At 46.4% G+C, this 20,966-nt stretch overlaps 1 protein-coding gene across 5 annotated transcripts in view; it reads right to left on the bottom strand.

Annotated features, from left to right (window-relative positions):
* The window catches only part of PLCE1 (phospholipase C epsilon 1), a 319,921-nt gene that overhangs the window by 120,132 nt on the left and 178,823 nt on the right, over positions 1-20,966 (bottom strand). For all 5 annotated transcript variants that reach the window (XM_075533992.1, XM_075533993.1, XM_075533995.1 and 2 more), the window contains exon 4: positions 19,830-20,146. In XM_075533992.1, the coding sequence (XP_075390107.1) occupies positions 19,830-20,146 (317 nt within the window). The remainder of the gene's footprint in view (positions 1-19,829; positions 20,147-20,966) is intronic.

Raw genomic sequence — 20,966 nt, 5'->3', positions numbered from 1 at the left:
GGGAGTTCAATAAAGTACTACACATAGATATATAAATCTCACTGTCATTGAGTCAACGCCAACTCACAGCAGTCCCATAGGATAGGGCAGAATGCCTCTGTGAGATTCTGAGACCGCAACTCTTCACGGAAGCTGAGTGGGGAGCGGGGTGGGAGTGGGGGAAGAGTAGAAGACAAGGTCAGAAGGCCTGATCACAAACAGCCATGTGTCCCACTGTCAGGCCGTCCAGTGTTACCCAGAATGACTCAAGAAGTCTTTGGAGGGTTTTGATCAAATTGTGTTCTGTGACTTCCCTTTTGCCACTCAATCTGAAATGCTTCCATGTTGCAGTGTGTACTATAGTTGATGCTTCTTCCCTGCTCTGTATTACTTTACTGGTGATGTGTTGGGTTGCCACTCTCGAGGCCGGCAATGATCCCGATGAAGAGGATATTTTAAATATGCCTACTCTATAACATCACAAAAAGTAAGAACCATCTAGAGGTGCCCTGGGGGCGCTGCCAGGTAAGCACTGGACCGCTAGCTGGCTGGTCCGCCGTTCAAACTCACTAGCGACTTGATGCTAGAGGATAGAGGTTACCCATTCCTGTGAACATTTATAGCCTCAGAAATCTCACCAGTTGGGTTCTGAGTTGGAACGGACTTGATGGCAGTTGGTTTACGCCTGGAATGCTTTCCTCAGCTACCCCTGCAGCATGGCTCGCACCCTGAACCTTTCCCTGTTTTTAATGCAAACACCAGCTTCTCAGGAGGTCGTTTCTCACCATCCCACTTCCATCACAACAGCCACACATCCTCACGACTTCTTATCTCTTTCCTGCTTTTTGTGATGTTATAGAGTAGGCATATTTAAAATTCCTTGATCCAGAGCCCCGGAGTCAGAGCTGGTTCCTGTTCCATCTAAGCGGTCACCCATCGCCTCGTTCTCTTCCAACATGACAGATGCCGCTGTGTCCTTCTCCAAGGACTTCTTGGCAGGTGGAGTGGCCGCGGCCATCTCCAAGACGGTGGTAGCGCCCATCGAACAGGTCAAGCTGCTGCTGCAGGTGCAGCACACCAGCAAGCAAATCATTGCAGAGAAGCAGTACAAGGGCATCATCAACTGCATGGTTCGTATCCCCAAGGAGCAGGGAGTCCTGTCCTTCTGGCGTGGTAACCTGGCCAATGTCATCCGGTGCTTCCCCACCTAGGCTCTCAACTTTGCCTTCAAAGATAAATACAAGCAGATCTTCCTGGGTGGTGTGGACAAGAGGACCCAGTTCTGGTGCTACTTTGCAGGGAACCTGGCATCGGGCGGTGCTGTGGGGGCCACATCTTTGTGCTTTGTGTACCCTCTTGATTTTGCCCGTACCCGTCTAGCAGCTGATGTGGGCAAAGCTGGCGCCGAATGGGAGTTCAAAGGCCTCGGTGAATGCTTGGTTAAAATCACCAAGTCTGATGGGATTAGGGGCCTGTACCAGGGCTTCCCCGTGTCTGTGCCAGGAATTATCATCTACCGGGCTGCCTACTTCGGCATCTATGACACCACAAAGGGAATGCTCCCGGATCCCAAGAACGCCCACATCTTCATCAGCTGGATGATTGCACGGTCCGTCACAGCCGTGGCTGGGTGACTTCCTACCCATTGGACACCGTTCTTCGCCAAATGAGGATGCAGTCGGGGCGCAAAGGATCTGATATCTTGTACAGCAGCCCGCTGGACTGCTGGAGGAAGATCGCTCGGGATGAAGGGAGCAAAACATTCTTCAAGGGTGCCTGGCCCAATGTGCTCAGAAGCATGGGTGGTGCCTTTGTGCTGGTCTTGTACGATGGAATCAAGAAGCACACATAAGTTATTTCCTAGTGGGTTTCCCCTGTGAATGGGCATGTTGTATTATATATCTCAAGCATTCTTGGCAGACTACATCAATGGCAACTACCTACTGGTTGAAAATGGGAAGCAATAATATCCATCTGACCAGTTTTCTCTTAAAGCCATTTCCACGATGATCATGATGACGATGGGACTCAATTCTATTTTTTATTTCAGTCACTCCTAATAAATAAATAAAGTTGAAGAAATAAAACATATCTGAAACACACACACACACACACAAATTCCTTGGTCGTCTCTGCACAGGGTCATGTAAGTGACCCCCGAGAAGTAGACAGGGCAGCAGAGGGAAGAGTGCTTTTATAAGCTGGCAGCCTGAATGATTTTCGTATATAAAGGGATTTGCCAGGAATCTAAATTTGCGACTGTCTGTAGCATGTTGCTCCTGTCAAAAGCGAGGCTGAAGCAACTGGTATTCAAGAAAGAGATCCTAGGACCCATTCCAAGCATTCATTCCTTAGATTTCCCAAGCTTTATCCCTGTGCCAAGTAAGGCGGTGAGCAATACACTTGGACTAGATCGCCTCCGCTCCCTCCTGCAGACTTTCAGACCTGAGCTTTTCGTCCTTCGACTGGTGGTCAGCATAACACGGGGCCAGGAGGAGCGTGCTTCTGCAATTTTTGTTGTTGTTATTGGTGGTCTTTAAAACCGCTCTTTTATTTTTTAAACTGCTCTCAAAGACACTTTTCTCCAGCACACACGAGAAACATTTCTCCAACAGTTCAGTTTTAGAAGGTGGCTTTGATTTCCTAGGGATTCGTCAAAAGCTTTCTTCATCTTCTTGCATTCTTTCTTCTCCTGTTACCTCCTCTTCCTTCTCTTTCAGAGGAGAACAGTATAACCCAGCATGTCTGCCTTGTGGCCTGGGCTCTGAGGAAGCTCGGACCAACTTCTGAGGTCAACGGCATCCGTTTCCCTAAGCCTAGCCATTCCCCAGGAGGTATCCCCTCTGCTTCCTTCTTGGCTGCATGATTTTTTATTCCACCACTTAATTTTTTTTCCTTTTCCTATTTTTGCATGGAGGAGGCATATAAATAATACCTGAGCAGTCTGACATCGACATTTTGCAATTTACAGGCAGGAAAAGTTAGATCCACAGGGGTTGCTTTTGCTGAGAGCCACAACGGCTAGTTTGGGGACATTTTCAGACTAGAGTTAAGGCTTCCCACCCTTTCTACCACCCTGATGCTTTTGAATTGAAGACCAGTATTTCTTCTGATTTCACATGCCGTGGATATTCACACCCCCCCCTTTGTTCTGCTTTAGGGGAGGGAAGCCACGTCTGTGGCCCGAGACCTCCCCTCCACTCATTGTCATCAATGCATAAGGGCGACCAGGTCCAGAAGAGAGGGATAGAGGTCCCCACACCTTTTAGGTCCTGCTTATAGCAGTCCAGTTCCAGCAACGTACCAAACTGGGGGTGTTAGGCATAATGCTGGGGCTGTGGACGAATAGCTTCAGGAACCAAGGTGCTTCTGTCTACTGTGGCTTTGATGTGGGTGTGGGGTCACCAAGAAGGAGGAGATAAGGTATCTCGCAAGGGCGTAAGACCTCAACATTGTCAACAATTTTTAGTGGCCGTTGATACACTGGGATGAAGTGTGATTGATTGCATCGAAAGGCATCCTTGCTGCTTAAAGCAGTAAGAGGATTTAAAACTTCCTCGTTTTGTGCTCCCTTATTTGGGAAAAGAATTCAAACTGTACAGATGGATTCAGGAGATGCTAACGGGCTAACTATTCCTAGTCGAGCGACAGGTGTTCCTAAGTGCTGTGGAGGACGGAATCGGGAGGAGAGAGCAGCGGGGGAGCCATGGTCTAACTGGAATGTCATTATGGGACAGGGGGCTTGAAGGCATGCACGCTGCCCTCCATCCACATACTCCCACTTACCAGCTGTGCCTACTTGTACATCCCTAAGCGCCGGTGTTCCCACCCAAAAAATGGGAATAATACAGACACACCAGGACGACGCAAAGGATTAAATAAGGCCGTTCGCATACAGCACACATTGCAGTGCCCGGCTGTCTTCAAAGCGAACCTAATGGAAGCTGTGAAGGAGGCAGTGACGACACCATGGGGAAGAATGGGCTTTGGTTCCCAACCATGCACCTTAAGCAGAGCCACCTCTTGTGAGAGGTTGTGTACTGCTAGGGTATTGAACAGTTCCCATGGGAGTTTCGAGACTCAGCGTAGGATTTACTTCCCAAAGTAATTTTGATTTACTTCCCAAAAAATCAGTCAAGAAATCTCGAGACAACACAAAGCTCTGTCATGCATGGAGTCACCATGAGTCAGGGGCCAATCAGTGGCCTCTAACACCGACAATGGCAACAAGGTCTCTTATCAGCCTGGAGTCAGATGCGAGGAACTGCTGGCTCCACTCAACGCCCATTTTACTTAACAAAATGGACAAGAAGCTTAGAGTAGACAGTTTAGAATAGACAGTAGTCATGGAAGGGGTTAAAGATGGGCTGGGTAAATTTTGGATGAGGGGCATGCATGCCCATTTTGAGACTGAAGTGGTGATGTCAGGCTCATGTTGTTCAAACGTCACCACCGTCGAGTCGATTACGACTCATGGTGACCCTACAGGGCAGAGCAGAACTGCCCCCGAGAGTTTCCGAGTCTGTAACCCTTGATGGGAGTCAAAAGTGGACGGTGGCTTCAAACTGCTGACCTGGAGGGGAGCAGCCCAATGTGTAACCAATCAAATCAGTAAACAAACCTTGTAGCTGGTAATTAGCTAACTTTGCTGTCGTTACATATCTTATGGCCGATGGGTCAACATTTATTCACATTGTTACCAAGTCATAAATGGCCATGTGAGCACACATGTCCACGTTTGCTTGGAAAGTAGTAAGGTCCCGAGGTCACAGTCCAATCGGGAGCGGTGAGTTCTAAGGTTGGTGGCAGCGAGGGGTAGGGCCAGCTTCAGTGGGGTGGCAGTGGCAAAGTTCTTGGCTCAGTTTTGTCACAGGCAAGGGTCTGGGGTCCGAATGAAAAGCTTCTTGCCAGAAACTTTCGGTTTCAGGGAGTTTTCTAGGAAGCAATAAAAGACTAAGCTGTTTCGCATCCCTTGAATGCATCACTGATGTCTTGTGGGTATGAGTGGGGGCGTAGGGTACTTTTGGTCACAAATGAATTAAGTTGATAAAAGGAATATGGGAGTTTTCTCTTGGGTAGACCATTTTGATTGATCTACCTAGATGGCCCAGATGTTTGTTATACGGGCATATTGCGCAGCTAGTGCATCACACGATGTACAACGACTTCTAAGCATTTTAAAGTTGATCTTATTTGTTCACTCAAAATGTAAAGTTAAATAACATTTAAAAGAACAAGTCAAAACCAAGTTGGATTTTGTTTTTAACTTGGTTGAAAGAGTGGTCTTTAATTCTGTGCCTGATTTTTTGAACAGGCCTCTGCTGATTTTTTTTCTATACCATTTTCTTTTCCATCTTTTTCTAACTCGTAGAAAGGAAATGTTCTCAAATTATATTTACTCATCTTCTTCTTGGGGCATCAAGACTGAAATGGCTCTCAGTGAACTCCTAGTTTGTTGTTTTTTGATCACAATAAATGACCTGTTTGAGGAACACAGAATTTAACATCACACAGCTTATTATAAAAGCACATTATGTTTTAAATATTATTGAAATCACACTTAATTTGTATAATGCTTTTCACTTGCAAAGATTCGTAAGTAAAGCACATGTTTAGATCTGTTTTGTAGGTGATAATCATCTTTTTTTAAAATAAAAATTTTACTTCATTATCATTCTGGATTTACAGAAATATGGCTAAGACAGTAGAGAGTGTTCTTATATACCCTGTTTTGGGCTAGAGGAGCAAAACCAGTGACACTTATATAAAAAAAGAGACGTTTGTAACAAGAGAGATGGCTCACACAGTTGTAGGAGAAGGTAAGTCAAGGCCAGTTCAATTCATGGGTCAAATGTTAACCTGAAGGCTCTACCTGAAGTGTGCAGCTGCCCGGTCAATGGACCAGCAGTCAGGAAGATGATGCAGGGAAATTATGAGTGGTAGAAGTCTGCAGATCAAGCCTATGACTGGCACAGTAGAATGAATCCAAAGGCAGCAGGCAGTATGGCAGGGCATGGATAACTCTCAGGGGCAGCAGGTAGTATGGCGGAGCATTGATAACTCCCAGGGATAGCAGGCAGTATGGCAAGGCATTGATAACTCCCAGGGCAGCAGGCAATATTGTAGGTCATTGGCACAAGAACGGGAGATCATTGTGACAGAGTCAGGCAGGCAAAAAATGACTATCAAGTAGGCCATACCCCCGAGGAGACATCATCAGGGCTAGGATCTGAGGAAATGCGTGGCTCACAGCAGATCCCGTCATGATTACATTATTTTGGATTTTATTATGAAGGAAACCTTAACTGAGACTCTTGGCCCAGCCACGTTAACACAAACCTAACTATCACCTACCCTAAACACATTTTCCACTTTTATTAACATCTTACCTAAGTATGGTACATTTTAATAATCGAAGAACCAATATCGATACATTAACCGATATTGATATGTTAGCTAATAGTATACTTTATGCAGATTTCCTTAGTTTTTGCCTGAGGTCCTTAATTTGTTGTTATTGTTGTTACAGGGTCCCACCTAGGCTACTACAATACATTTGGTTGTCATGTCCCTCAGACTCCTCCTGGCTGTGACGGATTCTCAGACTTCCCTTGTTTTTGATGACCTTGGCAGTTCTGAACGCTGATCTGGAATTTTGTGGTTGTCCCTCAGTTGGAATGAGCCTGGTGTTTTTATTCAGAGAAAGATGGGCACGATGGCTTTTTCAGAGGACTCTCACACAGGAAAGTCTCCTTGCCCTCGCAGCATGCCGCCATCCAGGTCTCTAAGGAGCATCCTGGCTGTCCTTCTTCCAAGACAGTAAGTGGTAGAAGTGGGATTTCAAGTTAAACCCTGTGATAGTTCAAGTTTTGTTTTAATTTGGTTGGGCAGTTAAGTCCTAGCAATCTCCCATGATGAGATTTGCTCACGGGTGTGGCCTATGTCCAATATAAGTAGACACTGTGGCAAAGCTGCTTTTGCTTTACTCTGGGTCTGATTCTTTGGACTTGAGCCAATGATCTGTCAGAGCACCTGTATCTCCTGGGAGTCAGTGGCCTTGGGCTCATTAACCTCTGCAACCTTAGATTCGTGCACCTCATTAGCCAGGAGCCTGTCATCGTCCTGTGGCTCTTGGGTTCATTAGCCCCTGCAACCATGAGTCTAAAGAAGCCTACAGCCAAACATCCGACCCACAGCCATGGAACTGCCCACTCCACATCTGTGTTAGCTACCGCTAGTTCCTTGATGTAGACCTCTGCGTTATGTGTGTGTCTATCTGTCTGTGTATCTAGCTACACAAAACTTTGATTGGTGCTGCTTCTTTAGAGAGCTCAGACAAGCTCGTAGTCAAGGCCACCATATTGCATACTCTCTGGATGATGCCTTCTGAATTGTGTAGTGTCTCTCATCCACTTTCCACAGAACACAAAAGTGAATCAGCCAGGCTGGCAGATATGCTGGGGGCACAAAGAGATTCACGGGGAGAAACAATACAGTAAATAGTGGAGAGCCCAGAATGGAACTAAGAAGTCTGGACGCTTATTTGGTCAGTCCAAAGCAGCTACTAAAGAATTGCAAGTAGCACACTCTCTCTTGGTATTGCCGCAGGACAAGGAATGAGTGTGACAACCAAATGGATAAATGACACTGCTGCTAATAGTTGTCATGTGATTCTCCTGGGGGAAAATGACAAATCCATTAGTCAGAGCAGGCTATTTAGTCCTGTGTGGATTTTTACTAGTAAAAGATCTGGTTCTCTTATTGGCATAGCTAACAAAAAGTCACTTGTATTTGCCTACCGACCCGGTGTCCTGCTTTGTTTGGCATCAGAATGGTATCTTAAGTTATTGTATCTGGCTTGAAATCCTACCTGAATACCATAATGCTTTTTTAAAAAGTAAATCATTTTGTGATTTTCGTGAGCTGTTCATAAGGAAACAATACTCTGAAATGCACCTGTACTTCATTAAAAAAAATCCCATATAATTTCTCCCGCTTTCGTTGGATTTAGCTTCCATCTCTAATCATGAATTTGGGACCAGGCTATTGGGAGCCCCTCAGGAAACCCCTCCTTGTGTTTAAACCGCAGCAGAGAGAATGAGTTCAACTCCTTGCAGGAGTGGAAGTCAGAGGAAGGGTTTTGACAAGAGTTGCTCGACCCAGCGGAGGCCGGAGAGGAAAGCTGGGCTGATTTTGCAGCAGGGCGCTGTCGTAGTGAAATTCATTTTGGCCCCCAGAGGATAAATACACTTTGGGATTTTTGTGAGGATTGCCAGAAAATCAGCAAGTGCTCACTCTCTTTTGCCAACAAACGCGTGGCTGTCTGTGCAAGATTTCTCCGCACATTTATAAACAAGGACAGTTAGAAAATTCCCTCTTGCAGAGAGCTGTGACAACAGATAGTTAACTGTGCTGTGAAATAAAGCAGACACTAGGAAGGCCACTGGCTTCATCAAGCACAGGAAAAATTTTTATGTCTCTCTGCTGACAAGAACTTATACATGGCTTCCTATTCTGAGCGCACACCTTCCCTTTCCTGGGAAGGCCTGAGGATTCTCCATCCAGGTTTGCAACTTTGTTTGCTGCTAGACTTCTTAGACAGGCTCTCTCCATTTCCTCACCATGGCAACTCAGGTTTCAAAACCTACACGTTATCCTGAGAGTGGTCTCCAAATGACCCACAAACACCTTTTAACCGAAAAGCTGCAGGCCTGAGTGCACCCAGAGGCACTTTGGAATAAAGGCCTGGTGGTCTGTTTCCCATCGGTCACAGTCATGGAAACCCTATACAGCGCAATTACCTTCTGACGCACACGAGTTACAATCATCTACAAAACTCAGGTAGAAACGCTCCTCCCTTATACTTTCCCAGTTGCAAAAAGACCACTGGGCCATACAGATCAGTGCTTTCCAATGTGGGCAGTACCCGCCCTGGAGGGCCCTGGAACGATTGGCAAGGGTATGGAAAAGCAGATACCTACACTTTATCCTGGAGGATATAGTACAAACGTTTTTCATGACGGGGGTGCAGGGTGCTGAGTAATTTTTTCCCCTTAAAAGGGGGTGGGTAGGCCCAACAAGTTTGGGAACCTAAGCTCTAGATCGACAGTTGGCAGCTGCTGCTGTCAAAAGCCAGGTGATGGATATTTTAGGCTACGTGAGCCATCTGATTTCTGTTGCAACTGCTCGGCTCTGCCTGTAGTGCAGAAGTAGTTCAGTTCCTGAGCGGCGTGGCTGGTTTCCAATAAGGTTTTATTTACGGAGACTGTAATTTGAATTTCTACCTCTCACGAGACATTATTTGTTTTTTTGGATGGTTTTTGTGCCTCCAATCATTTAAAAATGTGAAAAAGCATTCTGAGCTCACAGGCTGCAGAAAAACAGGTGGTGGGATGGATTTCGCTGTGGGGCGTATTTCGATCTAGGTCAACCTCCCAACCCCAACCAGGAGTTTCTTTCTGGCTTTGCAGCCGCTGGCCTCTGCATACACTATCTCTAGTCGTAAGAAGCTCACTGTCTCAGGAGGCAGCTTGTTTTCAGGCTGCAGTGAAACCACTCACCTTACAGTGCCCCACACTAGCTCTCGTTCTGACTACTGAAGCCTCCAAAACAGCTCTGCGGCCACTGAGACGTTGGCCAAGCACTCTGAATTTCTTCAAATGGTATGTGTACAACATGGTTTTTGTAGCGTCTTCCCTGCTCTGGTCTCCAGAAATCCTTCTGCAAATGTGGCTTGAAGACACAAAACGTATGTCTATCTATGTAAGATAGGCAGGACAAACAACCCCGAGGAGAAAACAATGGCACTGGCGGTCCTGGGGGCCATGGGAGAGGAGGGGGTGGGGAGGGGCAGTGGGGAGCCAACAAACTCAGGGATAAGGGAACAACAAGAGATCTAAAACTGATGGCGAGGAAGGTGGATAATGCCTGGTGGCGTTTGATCAAGTGCAGTGTATCCGAGAGGAATTACTGAGAGCCGAATGGAGGGTGAGCATGAACGAGGAGGCAAAAGCTATTTGTAGAGGCATGGCTATAAGCATGTATATATGTAAATACATTAATTTATAATGAACAGGATAGAGGCCAATTTACATATATTCATATGTTAAGTATTAAAATAGCAGACAGACTTTGGGCCTCTACTCAAGGCCTCTCTCAACACAAGAACACTTTGTTCTGATAACCTGGCACTCTGTGATGCTCACCTTCCCAACATGATCAATGAAGACAGAATGGGTGCATAAGCAAATGTGGTGAAGAAAGCAGATGGTGCCTGATAGCAAAAGATATAGCCTCTGGAGTCTTAAAGGCTTGAAGTTAAACAAGCAGTCATCGAGCAGGGAAGCAAATAAGCCCACATGGAAGAAGCACACCAGCCTGTGTGATCATGAGGCATCAAGGGATCAGGTATCAAAAGATCCAAAACAAACAATTATATTGATGCAAGGGAGGGGGGCTGGAGTGGAGATCCAAAGCCCATCTGTAGACAAGGCAGAGACGATTCAACCAGGGTGCAGTAGAGCACCCATGAAACACACAGCATTCCTCTAGTTCCTGAATGCTTCCCCCCAACTACCACGACCCAGTTCTCCCTTACAGATCCGGCTAGACTGGAGGGCGCACATTGGTACCGATAAGAGTCTCGACACATGGAATTCAGGACAGACAAAACCCCGAGGAACAGTAGTGGGAGTAGCCATATCACGAAGGTAAGGAAAGGGAGGTGGGGAGGAGGGAGGCCAAAGGGGGACTCCATCATAAGTCTGGATATATACCCCCCCAGGGGAACAAATAACAGAAACGTGGGTGATGGGAGACAATGGAGAGTGTAAGACAAGAGATAACAACACTATATATAATTGATCAAGGATTCACGAGGGTGGGAGGATGGGGGAAGGAGGGGAGAAAAGAGGAGCTGATACCAATGGCTTAAGTAGAAAGAAAATATCTTGGAAATGTTGATGGCAACATATGTACAAGTGTGCTTAATCCAACTGCATGATGGAGTTTTATAAGATTTGTAAGAGCCCTCCCAATAAAATAAGGTGGTACCGGCTTAGAGAGGAGAGGGGCAATGCTCTGGTGATGGGCTTGCCTCTGGGACTCTCTAGCACTGCACTTCTCAAATGCCTTGGTTCAGGATCCTGCAGTACTTATCTTTGAGATTCCCCCTCTTGGTCGGTCCGTCACCCACACTGCCCACCTTCTCCTCCCACTGGTTCTTTTCGCCATCTGCATGCAGAGGGTGGTAGCATAGCTGGATCGCTGGAGCCTGGACGCTCTCTCACACCGAGGTCTTAGAAGACAGATACGTTCTCACAGATTACCCACACCTACTGGGATTGCTTCAAAACGGTCTCTGCGACGCTTGTCTAACACACGGGCTTCCCCATGTCTAGAGGCGTCTCCTGAGTGTGCCATCCCTATGACGGTACCCACTTACCGTCCTTGCTTTCCTCTCACCCGGAAACTTGGCTGCTCTACCCAGAATCTTGTCTCACAGATGATAAGGGTAATGAGCCAAACAAGAAAACGCCCTGCCATCTAGTTGATGCCAACTCATGGTGCTCCTATGGGACAGGGCAGAACTGCCCCTGTGAGTGTCCGAGACCATAACTGTTCACAGGAGTAGAAAGCCCTGTCTTCTCTCAGAGTGACTGGTGGCCTCGAACTGCTCACCTTTCAGTTAGCAGCCTTTGTAGAGCACCTACTAGGTACCAAGTACTACTCTGAGCTACGGATTCACTAGCTGAAGCTTTGGACATCCTGTGAGACACACATTCAGAGTTGCCATATAAGGGCCGAATGAGATAATTCACTGGAAAAAACTGTTAGGACGTGGATGAAATAAACGTGTACATTATGTTGAATGGTTTAATTTAAAAGCTTTAAACATTTTCATCAAGCTTGCCAATTGTTTTTCTCCCTGCTAAAAATTAAGAAGCTATACTTTATAGAGCTATAGAGAGCTCCCGAGGAGCCTGGTGGCGTAGTGGGAATGTGTTGGCTGCCAACCACAGGTTAGCAATTCAACTCCAGTGGTCCCTCTGCCAGAAAAAGATGAGGCTTTCTCCTCTCGCAAACAGTTACAATCTCAGAAACCCACAGGGCCAACGCCACGCTGTCCAAGAGGGTCACTCTGTGTCGAAATCAACTTGGTGGCTGAATAAATTTATAGAGCTCCTTACATCAAAAGGCACATACCTAGACGTCTAATAATTTCCTTGAGGAAAATGTTTTACAATGTACAAAATAACTCTCCTAGCCAGATAGAACTTTGACATGAACTGAAGTGGTGGGGTGGGGGAAAGAGCGAAGTGGCTTCCAGGGCTTCGGGGGACAGGGCACTGTGGGGCCTATCGGTGCCCACCAAAGAGGGAAGCCCGAATAGAGGACAGATGGATGCTTCAGCGGTTCTTCTGCTCAGGGACAATCCTGCATGTTCTCCACCCTCATGGTTTACACGTAATTTTCGTGTCTGTGTCTTTCGAAAGCATGACGTATGAGGAGCACAAGGAATGACACTTGTGCTCATGTTAGGTTCCTGGAATCCAAACCAGGAGATTACGTTCTCACCTTGTACGTCTGTGTAGCCCAGCTCCTCGTGCCAGGGCATGAGCGTCACGGACCTCATCTTCTACAGCATCTGCCTGGCTTTGGTCTGCAGCCAAATTCTTGTCCCTTCCCTGTTCCTTCTCTGGCGTTTGAGGAGACTGTGGCCAAGCTACGTTGGAGGCTGAAGCGTTAAAGCCTAGGTCCCTCTGCTGAGGGCCAGAGTTTCCCAGAATACATCCTGGGACCCATTTAAGGAGCTGCGTCACCAGTTCTCAAACTATGTCACCTCAGGAGGATCTCTCAGGCTTCTCAGAGGTATGTCCCCGGGGAGATGTTGCTCCCAGGAGAAATCCCTTCACAAGTGGGCCCACATTCTCCTTACCACGAGGGCATTTGCAAAGATTAACCCCTGAGTGTTCAGATTTGAGGAAGAACATTTGAATAGAAACTCTGCACAGAGGGCTTTGATGGACTGTCGGCAAGAAAGGAGCATTGCCGGCAGGAAACTTTTCTTCATGGGACTGAAGATACAAGTAGAGAAGAAAAAGAGATTCCCCCCATAACTTTCTGTCAGCCCCATGCCCCAACACAGTGCTTTGCAGGCCAAAAAAAAAAAAAAAAAAGATAGGGTGGGGGGTGGTCAGGTAAATGAAAGCAAGAAGGATGAATTCCAACTTAATTTGCTCCACATCCCTTCTCCACACGTGTGCGGTCTTCTTGGTGAAGCTATCTAGCAAAAAAAAAAAAAGTCTCCTTGTCTTTTCTAAAAAAGAGGGTGACAGGCCTCTTTTTAAGAGAATAAAACACACACACACACGCACCCTGCACAGATCAAAGAAAATGTGGGTTATAGGTAAAGGCTAGATAGGAGGAGGAGAAGGAAAATGAACCAAAAAAGAAAACAAATTTGATTTAAGGCTATCCAATAAGAGACTTTGTGGGTGGCCAAGAAAACAATTGCTCAACCCGAAGGGGAAAAGCGGACTTCTGCCTCTCGGAGCCCTCGGAAAACGGGCTTCCGGTCAAGCACGGGACTAGAGCGCGGCGTCCAACGGTAAGGGTTCCAAGAAGGCCTGTCTCCCACGGCAGCAGAGCACGGTCAAGCCCACCCCAAACCGAGACCTTGAGGGCCAGTCCCTGGTCCATGCCTCGGTCTACTTCCATGATGACACAATGGCTGCCTTCGTGCGGGCTCTGGGAAGCTCTTACGTGTGTGCCCGTCTTGTCGCGGGGCTGGGGGGACACATGGCATCGAAGTCTCTAGCCAACAAAAAGCCCCACCCCTCTCAGGCGCTGGGGTTAAAAGCGGCTTTCAGTTCAAGACTGGCGTGCAGCTAAGGGGGGATCGGAAATACAACCAAGCGATGGCGTTTACGTCCCACTTCCCAAGGCTCCCGGCCATTTCCCACGCCTTATTCTGCTCTGCCTTCCCACAGCTCTACCCCTTGGGCTCCACCAGCACTGCAGTCCCTTGCTTCTCTACCACCTTCCCTTCGGTTCCTTCTCTGTGGCCTTGACACTGTTGGCCTCCTTGTTTGAAAGCCTACTGTCCTTGTCCTTTGGGAGAAAGATGGAGCTTTCTATTTCCGTAAATGGTTACCGTCTTGGAAGCCCCCAGGGGCAGGTCTACTCAGTTCTATGGCACCGCCATGAATCAGCATCGACTCCAGGGCAGCAAATGTGGTTTGGGTTGTTGGTTCTTGTTCTACACACTCTCCCCGGGCAATCGCATCGTCCTCAAAGGTTTCTATTGCCGGCTGGCAAGGGCTTAGCAACTTCTGTTCTCAGCCCACGCAACGTTCAGGTTGTGAACCCCCGGCAGCCGGCTCGCTATCTGCTTGATGCTCTTTCTTCCTCCTCCTCATCGCCACAGACTACGATAGCAACTGATGCTGCCCGCTCACACTCCCACGTTTGTTCTTCAAACCTGCCTGCCGCGCTCCATTCCGACCACTATCTTCAGCACATCAGCTTCATCCTGGAATTGTCCACAAGAGATCTGACTGGTCACTCTGTTACCAAGATTGGATCTCTTTCATAACCCGTTCTTCCGGTAGAAAGTCTTTCAAAATGCAAATTTGACCCTGTCAATTTCCTGCCCTCCTTTCTGATTTCCCTTTAATGGTCTTTTAGCTCTGATACCCTGACTACCTTTCCACTGTCATTTCTTACGTCCGTATCATGGAGTAGCACACTGAAGAAAGTACCGTATATACTCGTGAATAAGCCGAGTTTTTCAGCACAAAAAATGTGTTGAAAAACTGGGGTTCGGCTTATACATGGGTCAGTGGTACCCCAGCGAGGTGTAACATCTCACGGGTGATTGCCGTTCCTCCGCTGTTCATTCAAAGCCCCGCTGGATGTTTGTCTACTCACATCTAACCAATCAGAGCTGTCCTAGGACGTGGACGGCTCCAGTCACAGAAGCACCCGTAGTGATTCACTTACGCTGCAGCTGAACTGGTAAGGATGTATCTGTGGCTGCGCTCCGTCTCTCCCCTCTGGTCTCTGTGTGTCTCTCCCCTCTGGTCACATCCTGCATTTCCCACCCTAGGCTTATACTCGAGTCAATCAGTTTTTCTGGTTTCCCAGGTAATAATTAGCTACCTCCGCTTATAGTCAGGTCGGCTTATATTCGAGTGTATACGGTACTTAAATTTTCTCGAATGCACCTTGCTGTTTTCTATCCTGTCCTTGCCACCATCTAGTTGGCATCCTCTTAGGGTTTCTTGATTCTGCTTTGCTTCCTGTGGGAGACAGGTCTTCTTGAAACCTTTTGTGTTGGACACCGCTCTCTAGGTTTCTGCCATCTTTACAGGAGCAGACAGCCTCATATTTCTTCTAAAGAGCAGCTGGTGGGTTTGAACCACTGACCTTGTGGTTAGCAGCCCACCACGAATCCATAGCACCACCTGGGCTCCTTCTCTAGGAATAGCTTTCCCTTCTTGCCTGGCTAAGGCCTAATAGTGAAGAGCCCTGACGGTGTAGTGGTTATGTATCAGGCTGCGATGCTCATGGTCGGCAGCTGGAAACCAGAGCTCTGAGGGAGAAAGGCTGGGCTTTCTACTCCTGTGAACAGTTACAGTCTCAGACACCCACAGGGGGGTCACTGTGAGTCAGCAATCAACTCAATGGCGGTGAGATTTTGGGTTATTTTTGGTCAGGCCTACCCATATTTGAATCCTCTTCTAGCTTCTCAGTTGTTGGTTTTCCAGTTTTAGGTTTTATCTTCTATAAAAGGGTAAGTTAGAACACAGTTGAACCCAAATAAAAAGTTTCAATATTTTGGAATGCTGCTGACTATGGAACAAAGGGAAATTAGTTAAGTTTATTTTGAACAATTCATCTCCTTAATCTAAGTCAAATCCTCTCAGTTATTTCATGAATTTATTTGAACCATGTTTTCCTAAGAACGAAAACAGTACACAGCACAACCCAAAAAGCACCCGGAGTTTTCTTCCCTTTCCTTGCGTTACAATGAGGTCAGTGTGCAAGGACTTGTTGAGTCTGGGAAACGTGTAGCTCATGGTCATGTTCTACAGATTATCTGAAGCACATGGCCGCCCCACACCAGGGGTCTTGGGCAGGTCAAAACTGCTTGGGGGTCTTCCTGTCCAGAACGCCCTCTCTTACCGCCTAACATTCCCTGTCTGCCCCCTTCCATTCCTCAAAGCCCAGCCCCAAACTCCACAGAGAATCAGAGAGCTCTGGTTGTCTATCTAGACACACAGCCAGGACTTCCTGACACCTTTGTGCTCACTGCCTGTGCCACTCCGGCTGCCGTACTTTCTGCCTTTTATGGTAATTATTTGCCCAGACCGTGAAGACTGGCAGCTTCTGGAAGTCAAGGACCAGAATGCTGTCTCCTGAGTGCTTCAGCATCACAGAGCCCCGCTTCTGAGGGGAGCGGAGTGAACGTTAATGGACTAATCGAAGGCATGAAGAAAGGGATTCAGTTCTTCCCAAGGGGACTGGCACTCCTGCCGTGGAGCTAATACCTCTTCTTGTCTTTACGAGTTTCCAGTGTTCCAAGGAACTTCCCGTCCCTCCGCCCCCCTGTCAGTGAGGTATTGCATTTAGTTAGTGTACCCAATTTTGAGAGAACTTAAGCATGGGCTAACAATACTGTCAACTTACATCCTATGTGACTAACTTCCCCTTTTGTATATTTATTTTCACGGTTTTCTTGGCATATAATTCACATACCATATAATTCAATAGTTTCCATCACATTGCACAATTATCACCACAATCAATTTTAAATCATTTTCTTCTTTCTTGTACTCATTCTGATTGGGTCCTCATCTCCCCCCAACTTCTCCTACTGAAACCCCAAGGAACCATTAATCCCATTATCACCTACAGATTTACCTAACCTGGATTTCATCTACAGAAAAACATTAAACAACAACCCTCTCCCAAACTAACGCCAATAACAAAGTAAAACAGATAAAAACCTCAATCGAAAAGAAAGCAGAAAATATTAAAAACTGGAACAAATTTAAAATGGATTAAAAGGGAGAGCAAATGATAAGGTGCTACATTTGAACCTAACTGCATCTGCAACCACCCACTTTCCAAAGCATTCGGCGTGACAGCAAGTCTGCTCACACCCATGCTCTATGGTTAGAAGGGACTGACTAAAGGCTTCACACACCTGTATTTCCTCTTCATTTTTTAAATTAAAAAAAACCTTTTAAATGGGTCAAAAGGGAGATGAGGTGGTAAGCTGACTGTGTCTGCCACACTCAACTTTACAGTGCCCTCTGTCTGCTAACAAGGCTACTCACAGCCCTCAACTATGAACGGAGGGGAGTCACCGAGGCTTCATCCATGGGCGGACCCTGCAAATAGATCTTGGGCTTGCACTCTCATCCACAGCCTTCTGCAAACCAGGTGTTCACAGTTTAAGCTCTTACGCCATTCCCTCCTTCAGACTTGGATTTTATTATTTATAGTCCTTGGATCGTGCAGGCTAGTGTGTTTCTTCCATGCCTCACTTAGATGGCTGCTTGTTTGAGGACAGCCTTTAAGACCCCTGACACTATTCCTTTCGATAGCCGGGCACCATCTAGTTTCTTCACCACACTTTGCTATAGCACCCATATCTTCTGTGATCTCTTCATGAGGGTGAGAATCAAGCAGGGTCGTGTCAATAGAACTAATCCCTCACCTGTAGCCCTTAGACTTAAGGCTGAAACTCCCTAGTGTGAGAAGCAGATGGATGGCTTCTATCCCAAGGGCACTGAATGGACGGACAATGGACTTTAGTCGAGGGTGCCCAAGGAATGGTGGCCCAGAACTACCATATACTTATTATTTCAATGCCCTGCTTCTTCATTATGACATGTATTAATCTGGTAGGTGCGGCTCTGCCATCGTGAATGAGTGGTATTGAAAGTTTAGCCTTAACACCAACTTCCATTATTTGTATAAACAGTATCCTGTCACTTAGAGTTTAATCCGCAGAAGCCAACCGTTCACGTATTGTGGTTCATAGCTGGCCTAGACTCAGATAATTTCCCTTTCTCAACAGCACTTTTCTTCCTTTGCGAGACAGGGGTAATGAGAACTGCCTTAGGAATTAGTGGGATTTAAAAATGTGAAACTATTCAGTGCAAAGCACCCAGTAAATAAACACCAATACCTTTCCTTCCCTTACGTTACAAGACTAAAGCCATTCTAATTTGGAAGCAGGGGAAACTTGGATTTAAGAACCCTATTTCAATACAATAAAGGTTAAGTAATGAGTTGCTAACCTCTGTAAGGTCTCTGGGAGAAAGGAGGCCGTCTGTTCCCATGAAGACTTATGGTCTTGGGAACCCTAGGAAGGCGTTCTGTTCTGTGCGATATCGTAGCTATGAGGCAGAACTGCCTAAATCGTCAGGGGTTTGGGTTATAGTTCTTTGAATTAAGTGCAGCTTTTTTTCTTATCCTTAAGTATATCAAACAACTAGAATCTAGTTACCCCAGGTTTGCCTAGTGAAGATCATTGGGATTGGCCTTTAATGACCATGTAAGACTGATTTCTAATCAGCATATCCATTATTTGTATGAAAATAGATGCTTGAGTATACTTGAAAACAGACTGTTCTCTTAAGCAGTTTAAGTGTTTTCCCAGAAACCTTGTTTATGTTCTGTAGTTGGTTCGCTAAACTATTTTCAGAGATAGTCAAAAACTTGCTTCACCCCAGCTGTGATTCATGATATCACTAACTCTGAATTAGTGAAATCACTGGCTTATATTTGATTCCTGAATTTATGGCGGGGAGGGTAAGAAGTCCAAGATTTCTTCCTCCAGAATGAATTTAAAATTAGATTTTAAAGGCCCAGTAAAATCACTCTTAAGTTCAGGTGGGGTTACTTGAAAAAAAAAAAGAAAGAAAAACGAATAGACCTAGAATTGAAAAAACAAAACACAGTAAAACACACCAGTAAAAAGCTCTAGTAACATCATTCAATTTGCTGGAACTTTCAGTTTCTACTCTACTGTTTACCAGGAAAGAAAATCAAGAACACCAGGCTGTTTATTTTAAGAAGTAACTAGCAGGGCAGTAGGTCTGCAAGCTTTCCTGTGGACTCCCAGAGGGGCTGTGTGCTTCAGCTTGGGGTGAGACCAGCACCTGCAACTGTAACCCACACCACCCCGCAACATGGTGCGTGGATGATGCAAACAGTCAACTGCTCAGACACTAGCGCAGGAGTTTGCCGTTCAAATCCGCCCAGGACCACTCTGGAAGAAAGAGGCGGTGGTAGAGTTCTGGAAGACCAGTCCTCGAAGACCCGATGGCATGCAGTTCTATTTCGACACAAATGGCAAGGCCGTGAGTTGGATCAGACTCAACAGCTAAGACAGCGTGCTCCAAACACAAGCCTGGCCTGAGAGGCTAGGCAGAGAGATATGGCCAAGGATCATGTTTTCCAAAACTCAAAATGGAGACATGTAGCCTTAAAGGCACCCGTGGGAACAAGGGGTAGAATATTTGAAGTTGGCCCCAGACAGATTATTTGGGCAATACTCAGGTGGAAGTGGATATTGAAAGTCTGCTTATCCAAAGCGGAAAGATTGGTGGACTTGGTAATGATAGAGGTTGGAGATTGGATCAACCAGGCTTCAGTGCAGGCTGCAGTGCAGTGAGGGGGACGATGACAAGGTGGACCGTCTACCGTATTGCCTGGGAAGAAAAGCAACCATCATGCAGTAGCAAGGCAGGGAGGTCGTTGATACTATTAACATGCTTCAGCATAATTTACCGTCCAGTCAATGACCAAACTATCTCAAAGTGACGTCTTACCTCATTAAATCTCATTACGAGATCCTCCAGGGCATTGTGCTCTCCATTCTGGGGTGTCAGAATCGATGCTGAGATGGACGCTTTGAGGCAGGGGAGGGACTTCTGGCATTCAGCAGTCCCCAAATCCCGGGTTAAGAAGCAAAGGTAGTCAACGGGTAAGACCCTGCGGTAGATATTCTGCTCCTGTTCCGTCAAAATGCTGGCAACTTCTTCTGGGAACTGGATGAGGGACTGCAGGTCGATCAGTTCCTTGCTGATCCCAGCTGTACTTGACGCGAGGGCGTTGGGATTGGCCATGGAGGTACCTAGCTGACGCTCTGAAACAAAGCAACGAAAGTCATGGTTACACATGGGTGGCTCTCCTCTACAAACGTAGTTATTTGAAAGCCATTCGACATTGTGTAGGTTTCTGAACCAAATTCTATGCCCGGTGGACAAGTCTACATGCTCTTTCTTGGTATGAAGAGCTGTCTGGCATTGTCCTGTACTTTTCCTATCTCCTATTCAATCAGTTGTTACGGAACTGCTCCTGATCAGTGGAAATCTCCTCTGCGTTTACCAGTGGATCTGTGCTCATCTGTAGGATGGAGAAAGGCTGAGTTTCAGCAAGTAGATCACCAAGCGTTTTCTCAGGGATGTCTCTGGGTGGACTTGAACCCCGAACCCTTTAATTAGCAGTGGAGCTCCATAACCTTTTCCACCACTCATGTACTTGTCTAACTCTCAGAGTCTCAGTTTTCCATTTTCAGAAGCAGACCTGATGCACACTCTGTTCCATGCATAGACCGTTTTGATACTTTACAGAGAAAGAAAGGGTACTACTGGTTCCTCCCCTTACATTGCTGACCATCTGGGAAAAGAAATGCAGAGAGGGATTAAGGGTGAGTGTTATGGATTGAATTATGTCTCCCCCGCCCCCCAAAATCGCAACCTCTATGCCTCTGGCCATAATCCCAGTTGTTAATGGATTTTCTTTGGTATGTTTGTCATGGCAGGAGTACTATAGAGTGTTTTTATTATATATATGTGTGTGTGTATATATATTATTTTATTGGGGGATTGTACAATTTACCACAATCCATACATACATCCATTGTGTCAAGCACATGTATATACTTGTTGCCATCATCATTATCA

This window comes from Tenrec ecaudatus, chromosome 16, assembly GCF_050624435.1.
Source record: "Tenrec ecaudatus isolate mTenEca1 chromosome 16, mTenEca1.hap1, whole genome shotgun sequence".
In the NCBI taxonomy this organism is placed as follows: Eukaryota; Metazoa; Chordata; class Mammalia; order Afrosoricida; family Tenrecidae; genus Tenrec; species Tenrec ecaudatus.
The sequence above is the reverse complement of the archived record's forward strand: the minus strand, read 5'-3'. Positions and strand labels throughout refer to the sequence as shown.